This window comes from Drosophila sulfurigaster, chromosome 2R (genome assembly GCF_023558435.1).
Source record: "Drosophila sulfurigaster albostrigata strain 15112-1811.04 chromosome 2R, ASM2355843v2, whole genome shotgun sequence".
NCBI classification, from domain to species: domain Eukaryota; kingdom Metazoa; phylum Arthropoda; class Insecta; order Diptera; family Drosophilidae; genus Drosophila; species Drosophila sulfurigaster.
Window position 1 is genome coordinate 14,524,798 of NC_084882.1, and position 17,665 is coordinate 14,542,462.

Consider the following 17,665-nt stretch of genomic DNA (forward strand, 5'->3'; position numbering starts at 1 on the left):
CTATCTAAAGAGACTTTGTCGTGTTTGTTGCTTTTGTCGTTGTTCCTTTTTCGCTTGTTTTGCTTTGCTCCGTTTGCTTATTTTTTTTTACTTTTTTTTGTTGCTTTTGACTTCAGTTTACGCTTCAGTTCACAATTGCGACGATGGGGCAACGCTGGCGCCACAAAATTCGTTCACACTGAATGGATGGAGAGGACTTTTCGTTTTCTTTTTTTGTTGGGGGGATGGAGGAAGGGCAGGCAGAGGCAGAGTGTCAAAAATAAAGGCCGCGCTTCACTGGACACCAAAAGCAGAAAGTTCGTTGGCTGCGATTTTGTAAATACTTTAATGGCCGGCAAACAAGCAAACTAAATGTTGTGCCTGCTCTTGTAACGTGTGTTTGTTCTCTGTGAATTATTTAATTTTTCCTTTTTTTTAGTAATTTTGTTTTTGTCTGCGCCAAGTAGAATTATTATTGTTGTGCGCTGCCACGAACCTCACTTTGGCGTTGCGCGCAGAAAACTGTTTGCCAGCGTCGTCAATGGACGCCATTATGAATATACGAAAGGCGCCGCACCATTCAAAAAGCACCATTGTGAAAGCTCAACTCAAAAGCTCGCTCGCAGCCAAGTACTAAACTCACATCACTCACTCTCTTCACACTTGGCGCCCACACAGTGCATTTCATTTGTCGTGTAGCGCTGTGCTGCTCGCACGCACAGCTGCTTTTGCTGCTGCTCCTTTCTCAAGCTCTGCCATCGGCTTTCAGCTTTCATATTATTACTTTTGCAGCGTTTGTGCTTAGCGCTTTGTAGACGTCACCAATTTTGGGTTGACCTGCTGCTTGTGCCTTTTGTTTTGTATTCCCTCTCCCTTCCGCCCTTCTCTCCGCTCGCTCCACTCGCCTCTTGCTGTGTTGTTGCTCATTCTGTTTTGTTCCATGCGGATTTGCTCGGCTTGTTGCTCGGCTGCGATTGGTTTATGCTGCGCATCGTCAACATATGGCAGCATACTTTATGCTACAGATTCATTGCATTTCATAAAAAGCAAATGTACTCACACACACATACACTTCCTAATAAGTGTAAGTGTGTGTGCGTGTGCTTGGAATTGCCTTTTGTCGCGTATAATAGCTCGAAAGGGCTTCAACTTTGACCTTAGCCCCAAATGAAATGGGCTATGACCAAAAGCGCGTATTAAACCTTTTTTCATTCTTTTTTCTTTTAAATGCCCGCAATTGTAAGCCAAGTATTAAACATTAACGGCCACACTTCCATTTCTCCATTCGAAAGCTTAGCAACTCAATATAAATTTAACATTTAATACGAACTCTTTAAAAAAAAGCACAGTACTTAAGATTAACTTAACAACTAACATATCTTATATGCTGCTTAAATTCTAAATACATTTAACAAATACTAAATCGACTTTCACAAATAATTTTAGCAGTTTGTAATAATACTTAAACTTTAAACTTTCATTTCAACAGCAACGAAAATGTGAATTTCACAAAACGGATTTGATCAATTATTAATGCGCTTTCGAGACTTTCTCAATTAATTATGCATTGACGTCAGTTTTCAGCGCTCTCGCAGTTTAGTTGAAGCTAATATTAAAGCATATGGACATCGCAAAGAAGCTGTAAACAATGCAATTAGAGCAATTGGCGTGAATCCAACTTTAAATTACAATTAATGCTTAATTGCAGACTTAAGTCGCTATGCTAAAATAATTATCGTATACATTCGAAGCTCAGCTAGCCGCATGAAACTTGTGTGAAATTCTGGAAGAGAGCAAGAGGAGAACATCTCAACGTCAGCATCACCGACATTGTCATTGTCTTTGGCATTATTTCCGCCTGCCAAATAGATTTCCACGCACTAAAAATAAAGACAAAAACAAGAACTTAGTAGCATCAAGAACTAACTATAGCAGGTAAGAAAGTGGTATACAAGATATGACTGTAATAGACCCTTTAATTAACATTTTTGATATGCTTTCAATCAATATAAGTTTGGTTGAAGTGATTAGACTACTAAAAATGGAGTCTCGAACTCATTATCGATCAATAAACTTTACCTATTACTATATTATTTTTGGCTTTTCTGCTATATACTTTATTTCTATCTTTCACTTCTTCTATATTTGTGATGCTGTCGTAATAAAATTTGCAGAATAAATAAAAAATATAATAAAAAATGTTCCTACTGTGTAGTTATAAATTATGAAAACTAATTTTGAAATAAAATCATTTAGGACATCGAGCTATGATAGTTTCAGAATTCTAGTTATTTATACCAACGGATATATCTATGACCAACCTAAACTTTATATATTCGTTTTCGACTAACTTAATATACCCTTTCCAACTCTTGTTTTGAGCCAAAAGGGTCTAAAAACAATGTCCACAACTTACCGCATGATGTGGCAGGTGATAAAGCGTGAGAACTCGCATGACGTTTGATGCCTGGTGTCTCCACCTTACCAGGAGGCAAGCTGGAACTGGGGCATTTGTTGTTTGTGCTGTTTTCATTGCTGCTGCTGTTTGTGTTGCCTCCATTTGTGGCAGCTGTGTTATTAGGCATCGATTTGTAGCGCTGCAACGAAATGCGAGGCTTCTTGGGCTGCGTAGCCTCAATCATAGCCTCATCGAGGGCAGAAAACCAATCCTCCGATTCACTTTCATCCTCTAGGAACTTCATGTAGAACGATGCCCGCTTCTCCTTGCTGGGGCTCTTGCGATGATGACTCGTTGGTGTTGTTGCCGCCTGCTTGGTCGCCAGTTTCGATTCCAACTGCTGTGTGGCTTCGAGGAGAAAGTAATCTGAATCATTATGCCCCGTTGGGGTTGTGGCAGCCTGTTTTGGCGCTAGATTTGATTCCAGCTGCTGTGTGGCCTCCAGGAGAAAGCAATCCGTATCTGAGTCATTTAAAAAGTCTGCCAAAGCGGGATCATCTGCTACTGTGACTGAAGCTGCCTCGACGGGAATTGGCGGCGAAGGTGACGCCTCTTCAAATTGCTGCTGCTCCAGGTGCTTGTGAAGTTTGTCGTAACGCTGCTGTAGCAGCTCCTGATCGCGTAGCTGCTGTGCCTGCCGCTGCTTATTGTCCAGCTGCTTGCGTCGATACTCAAGTGCGGCATCCACCCTCACTTGTTTTCTTCTAGCTGGCGCATTCGGTCCAAACTCCTCCGAATCAAAGCCGCTGTCTGAGGTGGTATTGACCTTGTCGCCACGTCCATCGCAGTTCCAACGCCAACTCACCTCGGGGCTGCCCGTCACAAGAGTCTGCGAGAAGAGGCAACTTGGAGATAGGTTGGCGGCGTGTGGCGAAAAATCCAGACTGTCGTCCAGACTATGCAGCTTCTTGTGCGGCGGCGTGCACTCCACATTTTCTGCGATATCGAGTGTATTTGGGGAACGTGGTGTATCTGTCACATCGCGTGCCAAATCTTTTGCCACATCCTGTGTTGCGCTGGCGCGAACGCGATTCTGTGGCGATGCTGCAAAACATAGGCATTTTCACTAAAATTCCAATGATTAGTTTGCAGTTATGTTAGTTACCACTGTGCCGTTTCTGCAGCAGGCGACTGCTTAGTGTTAACGAGCGCCGTTTGCTCGTAGACGACGAATTATCCATTTGTTTATTACATTTATTGTTTTATTTAAAACATTGGTTGCTTGCGTCGGAGAATGCGCTCAAATTATAACGCGTTTGGTATTTTTTAATACTTTTCAGTTATACACTTATCGAACTGTGATTTTCCAACACTGTTTTTCACGAACCAGTAAAAATTCAAAACATAATTTATACACCATGCAATTTTTTAAGTAATATTTATACACTATTAAGTACAATGGTATCAGTATTTACTTTAATGTTTTAAATAAAATGGTTGTCAATTATCTTGCTATCGTTATCGATAAGCCAACTATCTGGCAGCACACTAAGCGATTGATGTTGTCAATAAGCTGACTGTTATAAAACTTCTTAACCGTTTCCGTTTCAATTTTCCCACTCAATTTATTTACTAACAATATTTCAAACTTGATATCTTTCACAGACTACAGCTAAATAAATTGTTGCGATGCCAGCAAAATATTTTGCTTAACTAATTCACATTGATTGGTAGGTATTTGAACTGAACAACATTTAACCGCAAACAAATTATATAAATGCTAAAAGAACTGCTACAATAAATGCACATTGAGTAAATAAATTAATCACTTTTGCAAAAATATTATTGTCCTCTCCACCAAGGATATCCATTGGCGTCTCTACAAGCCCTTGTTGTACCAGACGGTCTCCAAGTCCGGATGTTTCTTCTGTATAGCTTCACTAACATCCTTCTCTAGCGAATCCACCTTAATGGCCGCCCGCTGACTGAAGAAGGCGCACCCTAGGGGCGTGGCAAAGAGCAATACAAAGCCGCAGAAGACCGTTTGGATGGGTGCATTGAGGCGGGGGAAACGCTTGAGGAAACCGCGTTTCTCCAAGTTCTCCATCAGCAGTGGAGTTAAAGCTGCAAGCGAATGGAGGTTGAATTAAATGCTGAATATTTTCTGTGAGGATTACTTACTCATTCCTGGCATTGCCATGGCTATGCGACTAACCAGCACCGCGGAGATGCCCACGAAAGCAGCTTTCTTAGAGATGCCCACTTCGTTGTTCTTCTCATCCAGCAGAACGACGCCATTACGGAGCTCCCTTTAAACAGAAGTTTAATTAATCAAGTGACAAGATTTAAAGTCCAGAATTAACTTACTGCATTCGCATGCAAGGAATATTGATGCAATTGGCCGCTGCCACAGCCACCAAGGGCACGAGACGACCCACCAATGGATTCATATTCTTCACCGCCCGATTGAGGCTGAGGGCAGTGCCTAAAGCGCCACCTGTTGCCAGGCAGTATGAGGTAAACAATTGCCTGTGTGTGTGTGTGGAGTGCAAAAGAGAAGGAGGAGCATGATGAGTTCAATTGTAGTTCTTCTTCTTGTGCTTTGGGGTCACCTACGTTTGACTAATTGGTGTGGTACCCGAACGGTTCGTGTAGTTGACGATCGCATTAAAGGTCTGATTACACCACTGCCAGAAGACGACGGCCGGCGTTGTTTTGTAGAAGGTCATCATGCCTAAATAAACATAGCAACAACAGCAATAACATTATTATTACTTGTTGTTTATTAATCAAAAGCGCGGAAGCAAATTGTTGAACATTTCAAATGAAAGCACACGAAAGTGGCACTAACACAAGCATAATATGTAAATTTGAAGGTGTATGTGACGATGTTTTAGATTGTGACTAGCGAATTCGGTGGTGTATTTGTGTATATCACTAGTGCACGGAAGCAAAGCACGCTGCTTTAAACTGTTTTCATTTAAATGGTTACTTTATAGGACGAAGACAGTTGCTACCCGTAAAGTAAAGTAAACAAATTCATCACCATACGAAGTAACTAGTCCGTGGACTAGTGCAATGGAGACAATCGTCACAAGTACTGTTAGTTGAGTTAAAAAGTTGCGAGTGTGCCCTTTGTTTACTTGCCTGCTGTGATGAACATGTTCATCGGCATTTGCGCCGACATGCGACCAATCAGAAGCTGCTTCTCTCCGGTCTCTGGATGAAACGCCGAATCGTACAGATACTTGGCCTTCCACAGCTGCTCAACCGATTTGCACTCGGGCACATCTTGGCCAGCGCGATAACGTTGCACGATCTGGCGGGCGGACTCCAATTGAGTTGAGGTAACGAATAGATTGAGGGGATTGGTGACGAGGAAAAAGTGCTTGGCACGTCCCACATATGTGCTCTGATCGAATTTGGGTTTATCAATATCGATATCGCGTGGTAATAAAGCCATTTTGAGTTGACTTTCCCTCTCAGGAGTATTCGCTGCTGCTGCTAAGGGCGAGAATACATTTAGTTGGATTAATAAATTTCGATGAAATTATTGAATTGCTGATTGCTTAATTGATTCAACATGTCAGCTGCTTCGTCACACAATATCAACATAACAATATTTATTTATATATGTACAGTGGACGCTCGCTAAATGTGCGTGTGAGCGTGAAACTGACCTTGGACTATCTTTATCAATGAATAAACAAATTCGAAATATTTTTGGATTGTTTCTATGAGTTTTGTGTCAGACAAAGTTTGTTGTTTTTTTTTTATTTCGAACTTAATTTTTACTGAATTTCTTTCACTGTATCAGTTTGTTGTATTTATAAATAATATTGCGCCGGCTGCCTTATCAGTGGCCGCAATGACCCGAGTGATTCGTGCTAATCGCCAAGAAACGCGTCAACTTTCCAAGTTTCACTGCAGCAGACAAACAGAATACATACAGACTCTATATAGAATATATTCTTAAGTTCTTGGCAAACTGTTCGATTATGCAGTCAAAACACAACACAAATAAATGCATTATATAATTTCTATCACAAAAAAATAGGCGTAATATTGAAAAATCCATAAATCTTATCGGGCGTGTTTGCCGGGTGCACAGCTGAGTCGATTAAAAAAACATACATAAAATGTTGCTTCCAGAAACAGAGAAATAGAGAGAGAGTCATAGAGAGTTGGCAAACTGGAGAACAAGAACAGGTTGCGACACACACACACTCAACAACACGCTACTCACGTTAAAAGCTATGTATGTATTGGCAGAATGTGTGAGTATTTAAGTTTCGGTTCTTCAAGTTATCCACGCGGACGCCACCTACATACACACGCACACGCATACACATACACACGCACGATTCACGCACGTCCAAGCGTCCCGCTTCTTAACACTTTGGCAGCGAGCTGACGACTGAACCCCGACTGCTAAGCATGAGCTGCGCTGCCGCTGCCGACGTCGCTACCGCAACTGCTCCAGAGAGCTTTTTGCCTTAACCTCGAAGAGAGCATTTCACTGTTATCATTGATGTTGTTGCGAACAGCGAAAACTAAATAAATGCTTATTTACGCCCAGACGCTAGGTAATTTGCTCAATTTATTAAATAAATAAAGATTTCGTAACAATGACATAATCTTGTTACATTAGAACATACAGTTATATTATTATATTGCACCTGGGCGGAGAGCGTATTCAATAGTCAGCATGCCAAAAAATACTTTCTCTTTCTAGTTTCTTTTGTTACCTTGCTGTATTTCGAAATTTTTTTGTTGTGGTAAGTGTCGATGACTTTGAAATGAGAGAAGAGAGAGCTTTTTACTTATGCGCAGTTCTTCAACAGTTCGGCTTGCAAGTTTTTGGCAAAGCTTTGAAGATAGCCTGTTGTGCTCAAACGAAAATTATAATTTATAATTTGACCTTTACACGTTTATATGTATATTATATATATATTGTTATATGTATATATATATATTATTATGTTAATGGACTTCCAGACCATGCAAGACAGAAGTGCAACCAAATTTTTGGGGTCTTTGCATTAACAAAATCTAGACAGGAAGCTATTGTCGATTATAGACTTTGAGATACCCACATTTAATTTTCAATATAAAGTATACCCAAAACCACAAAGAGATCCAAATTCGATTTGATATTTGTAAGGAAAAATATTACAAAATTATTTAGATTTATCAGTAATAATATATATATTATATTACAGAATTTAATTTCACTTTAAGGTTAATTATACTCAATTCATCTGGTATAATACATAACTGTAATTCAGTATTCTGGCTAGCATTTGTTATGCTACAAACCTTTATTGAAATAGACAGTGTCCATGCCCGGATGAGCTCTCTTAATCGACTCTTTAACTTCAGGCTCTAGCTTATCAACCTTGATAGGCGATATTTGTTCGAAGAAGGCACATCCCATGGGAGTGGAAAAAAGCAATATAAAAGCACAGGAAAGAATTTGTATGGGTCCAGTCAAATGAGGATATCTCTTAAGGAATCCACTCTTCTCCAAGTATTCAATCAAAAGGGGTGTTAGGGCTGCAATAATAATAATAATATAATTTTATTTTTATACTTTATAAATACTAACTCATTCCAGGAATTGCCATGGAAATCCGACTAACGACAACATTTGAAATGCCTTGAACAGCAGCTTTCTTTGAGACGCCTACCTCATGGTTCTGATCATCCAAAAGGGAGACACCATCCCTCAGCTCCCTGTTTACAATATATGTTGCACTCCAAACAGACTATTTTATGACTTTGTTATACTTACCGCCTACGCATGCAGGGAATGTTAATACAATTGGCAGCAGCAACGGCCACAAGTGGGACCAAGCGACCTATAAGAGGATTCATACTCTTCACCAAATGATTCAAACCGAGTGCGGTGCCCAAAGCTCCCGACGTGGCCAAAGTATAAGATGTTAGTAGTTCTCTGAAATCGGCAATTGCAGCTAAGCTAAATAAGATATTCTTAATATAACTTACGGCTTCGAAATGGGAGTTTTGCCAGAGCGATTTGTATAGTTAACGGTTGCATTAAAGGTCTGATTGAGCCACTGCCAGAAGACCACCGACTTAGTTGACTGATAAAAGATCAACATACCTGTAAACGATAAATGTCATAAATAAATCAATAAAATGATGGATAAAATAATGTTAAATTACCGGCCGTAAGTAATGTATTCATTGGCATCTGGGCAGACATGCGGCCAAGGAGGAACTGTTTCTCTCCAGTCTCCGGATGAAATGCAGAGTCATATAAATACTTGGATTTCCACACTTCATCAATTGATTGGCCGGAGCGAAGTTTGCCAGATCGATACTTCTCAACTGTGTCTTTAGCTTGATCAAGTTGGCTGGACGTTGACAACAGGTTGGCGGGATTCGTGAGCAAAAAGAAATGCTTACAGCGACCCCAATACGTGCTCTGATCATATTTGGGTTTATCAATATCAACTTTACCCATCGACATTTTACTAAGTTATGGAAAAGTACCGCTGTTCTTGAAGGGGATACAAATTAAATTACAAATGAATCTAAAAAATTTATTTAAAATGTTCTCTAAAATTTTAACTAAAATGACATCCCCTATGTGAACAGCGGTAAGGCGTTGAAAGCCTTTAACAATAGGCAAAAAAAATCACAATCCAAAAAAAAAGAAATTCACAAAATTGTACTAAAATTTAGAAACATGAATTTCAGAGTCACCTCAAGTATTGTTTTGAAATTTCGGTTTCTATACTTTAAGAAAGTATATTGAATTGAATCACAGAGTGCTTCTTGTTTTATAAAATTGAATACTCTTGGGTTAAAAGCCCTTATTGTAAGCACTATATCTAAGACCGGATGATCTTTCTCGTTTACTCACTGGCAGAAGAATGAGCAACCCCTGAGAGTTATATAATATATTGGAAGGAGAAATAAGACAATGTATTATATAGCAGGTAAGAAAGCTTAAGTTGAGTTTTGAATAAAAGCAAAACAGTGCGGTATCATTCTCATAATATACCCAATTAACATACTATGAAAATTCTATATTTAGTATATTGATATAGTACTACACTCAAAGTATACCATAGAGTACAATATATACCAGATTGTCAGCCAAAGCAACTAAGTCCCGTAATAAGTGGGCGATTTTTATTTCTTATATGTATAACATTTATAATTTGTATCTGATCTCAAGCAAATTAAATTTCATACGCCAATTTAATTATTATTTCGCATCCAAAATAACTATTCTATTAATTAGATGTTCAGTTATCATATATATGGGCGTATTTATATTCTCTACGTACTTTTTTTTTTATAATTTTTACTAAAAGGAAAGCAGAAGTTAAGTTTTGTTGCCGTTTAGCAATAAACACAAATTCAAAATGTCAATGCAATTTAGACCCTTTAATTTCATTTTTAAGCACTAACAACCTATTTTGTTATTTCATTAACTTTTTTAGGGCAGAATGCTGTCGATTTTCCTTAATGTTTCTGTAATAGTTTCAAAAGAAAACCAATTTGTTATCTGCGTGTGTATATTCATTTATTTTTGAAATCCATTATTAGACTAAACATAACATCAACAGTTGTGTATAATAGCAATAGTTATTATGGTTTTATCATCATAAATAAGTGTAATTGTTATTGTTATTATTGTTAATATTTTTGTTGTTAATATTATAAATACGTATGTATATGTACCTCGTAAATAAATATTATGCATATCTGAAATATCATTTAAATTTTGCAAACAATTATAGTCATAGTTAACACAAATGATAGATGTAAATACACGTACTTGTAGATGTAACAACATATGTACTAAGTAGATGCAATTTATTGTACATTCTTGTATGTATGTATTGTATGTTAAGTATAGTATCGTATCGTATAAGGGGTATATAGTATGTATGTACATATGGTATGTATGTGAGTCCGTTTTCATGTGTGTATTATTGTATGAATGTTGCTTTGTTTCACTTCAGTAAGTATAATTATGTATTATATGCATACATAATTTAATATATATATATATTTATGTATGTATGTATATACTTAAGTAATTAGTTGCAATTGTTGCATTAGATACTTGTACAGTCAAAAGTAACACGAAATATACATATTTGATTTGATTTGATTTAGTTGAAGATATTTAAAATAAATTGAATAGAACACTTTAATAATTAGTATTTGTACGTCCATAAAATTTCAACTGTTTTCTTGAATTCAACTGCTAATTGAAATAGTTTAATTGAAACACTTAACGTTCGGCAACAATTTAAGTTTAGTTCTTGGATTGTATATTGTAAATATGTATGTATGTATGTCTTTTTGTATTCGATGAATATGCATGTGTGTGTTATAAACAGGTCTCTTCCTCATTCCTCGTTGTTTAATCAATTTGCTGAACATCAATAGCAAATACTTTTAGTACAGTTTGCCTAAAAGTATGCAATATTAATTTCACATGGAATGGGCAACAGGACTTTATAGTGTATAGAGTATGTCTGTGTTTTAGGTAGTACATTAGTTGCGTTTGGAACAAAACGATGTCTCCAGAAGACATTATAAATAGTATGTAAGTATGTTAATATATATAGATATATACTGGTAACTGGCATATTTCTTTGAGTGGGGAAGAACCTTGTACTTGAGCAATGTCCTTTTCAGAGGACATTACACTTATAGGTATGTATGTATGTATGTATGTATGATCTTGTAATATGTATGTATATGTTAATGGCTTAGTGGGAATTTTCAATAGGCGATTGTTCGTACATTTATTGTATTGGTTTTACTATAGTTTAGTTTAGTTTTTTTTTTGCTTTTTGTTATTTATTAATTAGATTCAAGGAAGTTGGCTTTTTTAAAATTGGAGGGGGGGGAAATCAATCAGATAAGTTAGATCTCGTATCGGCGCCTTCAACAAATTTTAGCCAACTGAACCCTGTCGCTTTGTCCACCATCCGTTCCATCCATTTATTTAGTATACATATATATAGTATATATAGTATTGTATTTATGTTTGTATGCAATTATGTATGTCTTGTATAACTATGTATGTAACTATGTTTTGAGCGCGTCCATTTTTATATAGCAGTGCATTGCTCACTATGTAAGTATTTTCTTGTTGTTCTTGTCTCTTTATGCTAAATAAATTGTATGTACTTTGTATTATAGTTAGGAGTACACTTTGCTTGCAGCTAAATTATCATACTGATTCAGTGTCATGTCTAGCAAAAACCTGGAATTAATAACGACTTCGACTTGTTGTGTGAGTGTGTGTGTGTGGGTGTGTGTGTGTTTGGGTGTTGCTATCAATTCTCTACCAAAGCATCAACATTAGCTAAATACTCGGTCTGGAACCAAGCAACCAGCTTTGATTGTTAATTCGAATAGTCTTAGCTATTCTCTAACTAAATAATAATGCAAATTCGTAATTGTAATATTATCATATTGTTTTTCTTGTTCTCGTTTTTTCATTCAACATAAATGTGAAATATTGCCGCCGTTAAACAGCTTTGAAGCAACCAAATTTATAATAAATTTTAATAGTTAATCCTGTTCTTGAACTGTTGAACGGCAGTATATAGTTTTAAAATGAGATATAATGGAATTTCATAATTTATACACATGAATTATCAGTCCTATTCCAAACTCCCAAGCAGCATTTTCTTTGCATACTTTTCGGTATTGCACAATTTCGAATTACTCCGAAAAAAGGGAATTCGGAATAGGTATTTAACATTTATTGAGTGCATTGTATAATAAAATATATTATCATTATTACGTGCTTAAATTGGCAATAAAAATAAAATTATAAGAGCTACCATATTCGTCGAAATTTCCACACAAAATTTCTAAATTTGAATGTGTACGCAATTTGCACCAAAAATTGACTATAAATTTACATTATTTGATTTACGAATTTTGTATACATTTAGAATAAATATATATTTACAGTAAAAAAATTGACGCCATTAATTGCCATAATGTTAAATATTTGTTTGTAATTTTTTAATGTTAATATTGTTGACTTTTCTTTTTTGTTTTTGTTTCTGTTTAAACGATAGTTGTTGTTGTTGTTGTATGTGGCTAAACTTAGGACGTTTTCGTTTAATCAATGTGGCTATTTTGTAAATATATTTACTTAATTGTACAAAATATACATTCATATTTTCATATTTCGTTTATTGCAAATTGCATTTAAAATATCTACATAAATATTACTTGAAATTTGCTTTCTGTTCTGTTTTATCCTGCTTGTTGAATGCTTCTGGTATCAATGTAAATGTGTGAGTCAAAATACGAACATAAAACAAGTATCTAGTCGAATGGGAAACGACTAGCATATACCCGGTATTAAGTGTAAAGTAAAAAAGAAATTTGTTTCTAATACATAATTTAATTTATCTCTTATAATCGAATCTATTGATCTCTATCAGACAAACAGACTCTTGTCTTTGGAATCTTTTATTACAGGGTATAATTAATATAAAAATGTAATAACAAATTAAACACAAAAATTCGTTGATATCATTCATTGATTAAGTAAAATGAATTCATTTCTTTGTATGACTTGTAAGATCTCAAAATGAGAAGTGAAACGAGAATCGAAAGAATGTTTCTATGTGGAAAAGAGATTCTTACAAACCAAACAACATTCGATAAATACATATATATTATAAATTGATGTAAAAATCATTGCTTAATGTAAAACATTCGTCAACTTTATATATGTATGTATATGTGAGTGTAAGTGTTTTTGTTGAATTTTGCGTTGTTCCTTTTCTATTCGTGTTGTTCCATAAAACCGTGACAACAAATTTCATTGATTTGCTGCTTTTTGTTTATACTTGTTACTTGTACTTAATTTAATACATTTCACCCTATCTACAGTGCTATATATATGCTTCTATATATGTTCTTGTATATGGGTTTCTTTCTTTGCATCTATATATTATATAGTATGTATGTATATAGTATATATTTTCATTCAATTGGTGCATGTAAAAATCCATGTAAAACGCGCGTTGAGTAATAAATTGTTGTCCCATTAACAATAACATTTTCATTTACATCTATTATCAAGTTGTTGTTGTTGTTTTCTATTGTTGTTGTTGGGACTATTTTGTTTATTTATTTTTATAGTTGTTGCTGCTGCGTACTGCACGAGTACTCGTTTATGTCCGTACTTATTCATATGGTATTCATCATATGCATACTTGGTGCTGGTGATGTGATTCTAGGTGCGTCGGTCTATAAGTCAAGTTAATCGTTTTATCCATTTAGAATTCACCTGCAGCAAAGAATGTATTAGAAGGGATCCATAGAATATATATTTATTGGCTATTTACTTGGACATTCTGGTGGGTTCATGTAGCCAAAGACGTTCATCTCGTAGAGCGCCGCCAGCGTGATGAAGAACAGATACCAAATCATCAGTATAATGCCCAAGCGTTTGTCCAATTTCCAGCCATTCAGATGGGTCGACAGTATCAAGAAGACAACGGTGGAGAAGAGCGAGAGTGTGGAATATGCCAGACCTAAGTGTGCAGAAGTAGAACTCCAGAGATTAGCAAATTTAGAACATTAAACTACAACTACATCCACATCGGCTAGATTAAAAAAAAAAGAACACACAATCAAGACACATGCCAGGCATACCACACATAGAATTAACGACGACGAGGCAAGCACTAGAGGAGGAATTTGGGGGGAGAGGAGGAGGACATTGACATTGTGATACATACCCTTGGATATGACATTGACGTGCGAGCCGGGCGCAATGATAGCCGTTTGTATGAACCACGGAAGACCTAAGCACACTAGTATATCAAAGACATTCGAGCCAATTGCATTCGATACGGCCATGTCGCCGAAGCCCTCTTTGATAACCGCTATTGAGCTTAGGGCGTCCGGTACCGAAACGCCAGCGGCAACGAACGTCAGGCCCATCACAGTGTCGGGTATGGCCAACGTGGAGCCAATCACCGTTATCATCCAGACCATAAAGTACGAATAGAACGAGATCCAAACCATTGAGATGAGAAACGTGAATGGATACCAATTGCGATACTGATGCTGCCGGCAATCCGGCATCGTCAACTTGCACAGATAGTGGATCGGATATACCACATACCAGGCGACCAATGCTGGCAAACCGCCCTCCGTGGGTCGCATCAATGGATCGGAGCGTGCCTCACGCTGTTTATCCGTCGATTTGTAATACTCAACGCCGCCACCCGGCGTTGTCGCCACTTGACTTTTAGCTCCGGCTCCGGTTCCGGCTGCAGCAGCAGCCTGCTCACCCGTTACCACCGAATCCGGCTGATCTCCGTGATAGCCCATATTCTCTTGACCTTGGCCCTGATTGAACTGACCCATGCCCCAATCATCGACCGGCGGTTGGCTGCTTCTAGCACTGGCTGCCATTGGCATCGCTGCTGCCGCTTGACTCTGGCTCGACTCTTCGCCCCAGGCCGCGTTGGGATCCCAGCTGGCATTGGGGTCATTGTAGCTCTGATAGTCGCCTTGTGTCGGATCCTGTTGCTTCTGTTGCGCACTGGGATCGGTTTCCTTCGTCTGCGTCTGTCCCCCGTTGCCCTGGGTGTAGGAACTTTCGGGCACATTCTTATATGTCACCAATGCCGATTGCTCCTCCTTGCTGGGCAGCTTGAAGGGCAGATTCAAGCTCAACGCCCAGCGCTCCAGTTCCGTATTGAAACACAGCGCTACACAGTAGCCCACATAGCAGAGCAGCATTACCACAGACTCGAACTGCAGAAATGGGAAATATATTCATTAATAAAAGTGACTATTTATGAAATTTGGTAAGACTTCTTCTAAAGGGCTGGGTTTCTATAACTGTGGAAATTTTAATATTGTCCTTGTCATATTCTTCTTTTTTTGTGCATCTACAATAGTTCAAAATTAACAAGTGAGAAATCGAGTGTACTCGACTGCGAAATACCCGCTACCTATTTTGAATATAAGTTATCCAAGTAATATTTTAAAAATATACCGAATAATATATGAAATATACTATAATATACCGTAAGCCATATTTGTTATGTCGATAAATGTTTAAATATGTCAGATTGCCAGCCAAGCAGCTTAAAGCTCATTGCAATTGGCATAATTTGCCATATTTTTTGTACTTCTTAAATTTCTACAATTTTTATTCGATCACAACCAAATTTTCAGGAATCATAAATGGTATGGTTATTAATGTCTATCCCATAATGAATACAGCTTTAATATTACGCTTGTTACTCGACTTTTGTTGATTTGCGATGGCGGAAGTGAGCGTGGCAAATATTTAAAGCATACTTGATATCCGTGCACACAATAAAAGTGCTGTCCAAAAAAAATATAACTCTATCTCTTATAGTCTCTTAGATATATGTAGGTATTCATGCGGATAGACAGACAGACGGACATGGCTTTATTGTCTCGGCTGTTGACGCTGTTCAAGAATATAGGGTCGGAGATGCCTTCTTCCGCCTGCTTCCTGGAGGCACAAGTTATAATACCCTTCTATCCTATGGGTGGCTGGTATAAAAGTATAATGTAATAAGAAATGTTAATCTGAGCTGTACTTGTATCTCCCGAAAAAATAATAGTTTACTTGAAAAGATGTCTGTATAAGAATAGTAAGCTTGCTCTTGATAAACATTCATTGGTATCCAGCAATAGCACTAATTAATAATAAACATGAATAAGAAACCTTATTCTGATCCACTTTATGAGTATGCTGCTCAGGCAAAATTTCTACTTTTCTCCATAGCAAATATTTTAAATATCAAACTTTTTTCAATGATAATCGTCTTCATTTAAAATGAAATTTACGTGTGAATTTCTGTATACGAAAATATAACTAAACATAATCATTATCTGCAAGACTTAATCATAATTTGCATTTCAACTTTGACTCTTTAAAAGTTATTAAATTGAAACTAGAAATGTGCCATTTCTAATCGCCAAGAAATGATTATTGAAATTATCAGCACAAGTTGACCCACGTTCCACTAGAACAAACAGTGAAATACGAACTTACACAGGAGATGACATCATTGAAAATGATTATCAGCATGACCAATATGGACACGCAGTAGAAGAAGCAATCGCGGACCAGAGGCCACCAGTTGAGCTGGCAAACAGTGCCGGAGCACAGAGCACACACCGAGATGACGAACATGATGTTGAACACAGCGGAACCAATGACGCCACTAATGCCAATATCATCCTTGGCAAAGAACACGCCAATGACAACGGTGGCCAACTCTGGAGCTGAGCTGCCAGCAGCCATGAATGTGGCACCAGCCACATCCGGCGATAGATGCAGCTCTGCAAACACAACGAAAAAAGCAATTAGCAATAAATGTTTGCATTCAGGGGAGGGGTAGGGGGGAGCAACTTACCCTCGCAGAGTCTGTCCAGACTGGCCACAAAGTATTCGTCACACACAATGGCCAGGCCGAAGAAGGTGAAGATGGCCACCAGGATGTGGAGGATGAGGCCACCATGTCGTCGCGCCCATTTGTTCATCAATGGCTGCGGAAATTGCTCAATGGCCGGTGGCGTGCAGTTCTCTCGCTTCGGACGCCAAGTGGGCACCGCACCATGCACTGTGGCCATCGTAGTTAGCAACGGCTCATCGAATTTCTATTAGAATATATACACTATAATAATTGCAATAAAATCGAGTTAGCTAACTCACTTCAGTGGACAGCATGGGGTTGGGAGAAGTGTTCACAAGTTCGGGCGGCACATCGGCATCGGCAGCTTCGGGCAGAGCGCCAACATCCAGGGGGAATGTCGGCCTTATCATCACCCTTGGCCGAGTAGATGCTCACGCAGTAGTAGATGAGGAAAAGCAATCCCATGTTCCACATGCGCGCACGGCGAGAGCGTCGACGAACGATCTGCAAAAAAAAACAAACAAAAAGAAAGCATCGATATTGAATACTCAGTTTCTTATTCTTGCCCCTTTGCCTCGCTGCCGTTGTAATGTTGTTGACTTCCAGAGGCAGCTTAAGCGCCCATCTAAGCACACGAAGCGTGCCAAAGACAAAGCTGCAAAGACTATGCGGCTTATGTGCTCCACATAGAGACAGTCGGTGGCGATGCCTGCAGGCGTTGCTTCTGATAAGGTTTTATGTACCCCCAACCCCTTGCCTAGTTGCCACTCCCACTGGGGCATGCATCTATGCGAACAGTTACTTGTGGCAATTGTCTGTGCCATACGATAGGTAAACAAGTATGATG

At 38.0% G+C, this 17,665-nt stretch overlaps 4 protein-coding genes across 6 annotated transcripts; all 4 read right to left on the reverse strand.

The window, feature by feature from the left end:
* Positions 1-23: 23 nt before the first annotated feature.
* Positions 24-3,782, reverse strand: LOC133836094 (uncharacterized). Its single transcript, XM_062266399.1, has 3 exons — positions 3,543-3,782; positions 2,396-3,481; positions 24-1,859 (listed from the first exon to the last, which is right to left on the reverse strand). The coding sequence occupies exons 1-3, from the start codon at positions 3,616-3,618 to the stop codon at positions 1,828-1,830; spliced, it is 1,194 nt and encodes a 397-aa protein (XP_062122383.1). The 5' UTR covers positions 3,619-3,782; the 3' UTR covers positions 24-1,827.
* A 200-nt stretch (positions 3,783-3,982) lies between these two features.
* On the reverse strand, positions 3,983-6,804 carry LOC133836096 (sideroflexin-1-3-like). Of its 3 annotated transcripts, XM_062266403.1 has the most exons (6): positions 6,624-6,804; positions 5,525-5,881; positions 4,994-5,111; positions 4,745-4,906; positions 4,559-4,686; positions 3,983-4,501 (listed from the first exon to the last, which is right to left on the reverse strand). In XM_062266403.1, exons 2-6 carry the CDS (start codon positions 5,838-5,840, stop codon positions 4,257-4,259), a joined length of 969 nt encoding a protein of 322 aa, XP_062122387.1. In that variant the 5' UTR covers positions 5,841-5,881; positions 6,624-6,804; the 3' UTR covers positions 3,983-4,256. The 3 variants fall into 3 exon arrangements, with proteins under 3 accessions (XP_062122387.1, XP_062122386.1, XP_062122385.1); XM_062266402.1 differs by lacking the exon at positions 3,983-4,501 and having other exon boundaries at positions 4,559-4,682; positions 4,741-4,906; positions 5,525-5,878; XM_062266401.1 differs by lacking the exon at positions 3,983-4,501 and having other exon boundaries at positions 4,559-4,682; positions 4,741-4,906.
* A 753-nt stretch (positions 6,805-7,557) lies between these two features.
* Positions 7,558-9,119, reverse strand: LOC133838082 (sideroflexin-1-3-like). Its single transcript, XM_062269042.1, has 5 exons — positions 8,567-9,119; positions 8,387-8,504; positions 8,172-8,333; positions 7,986-8,113; positions 7,558-7,933 (listed from the first exon to the last, which is right to left on the reverse strand). The coding sequence occupies exons 1-5, from the start codon at positions 8,871-8,873 to the stop codon at positions 7,689-7,691; spliced, it is 960 nt and encodes a 319-aa protein (XP_062125026.1). The 5' UTR covers positions 8,874-9,119; the 3' UTR covers positions 7,558-7,688.
* A 3,313-nt stretch (positions 9,120-12,432) lies between these two features.
* On the reverse strand, positions 12,433-17,317 carry LOC133837005 (probable sodium/potassium/calcium exchanger CG1090). The gene is given in 7 exon segments (XM_062267647.1): positions 12,433-13,694; positions 13,753-13,941; positions 14,149-15,175; positions 16,455-16,744; positions 16,819-17,062; positions 17,118-17,220; positions 17,222-17,317. Coding segments are annotated over 7 exon segments (1,935 nt in total). The 5' UTR covers positions 17,293-17,317; the 3' UTR covers positions 12,433-13,683.
* Between the last annotated feature and the right edge of the window lie 348 nt (positions 17,318-17,665).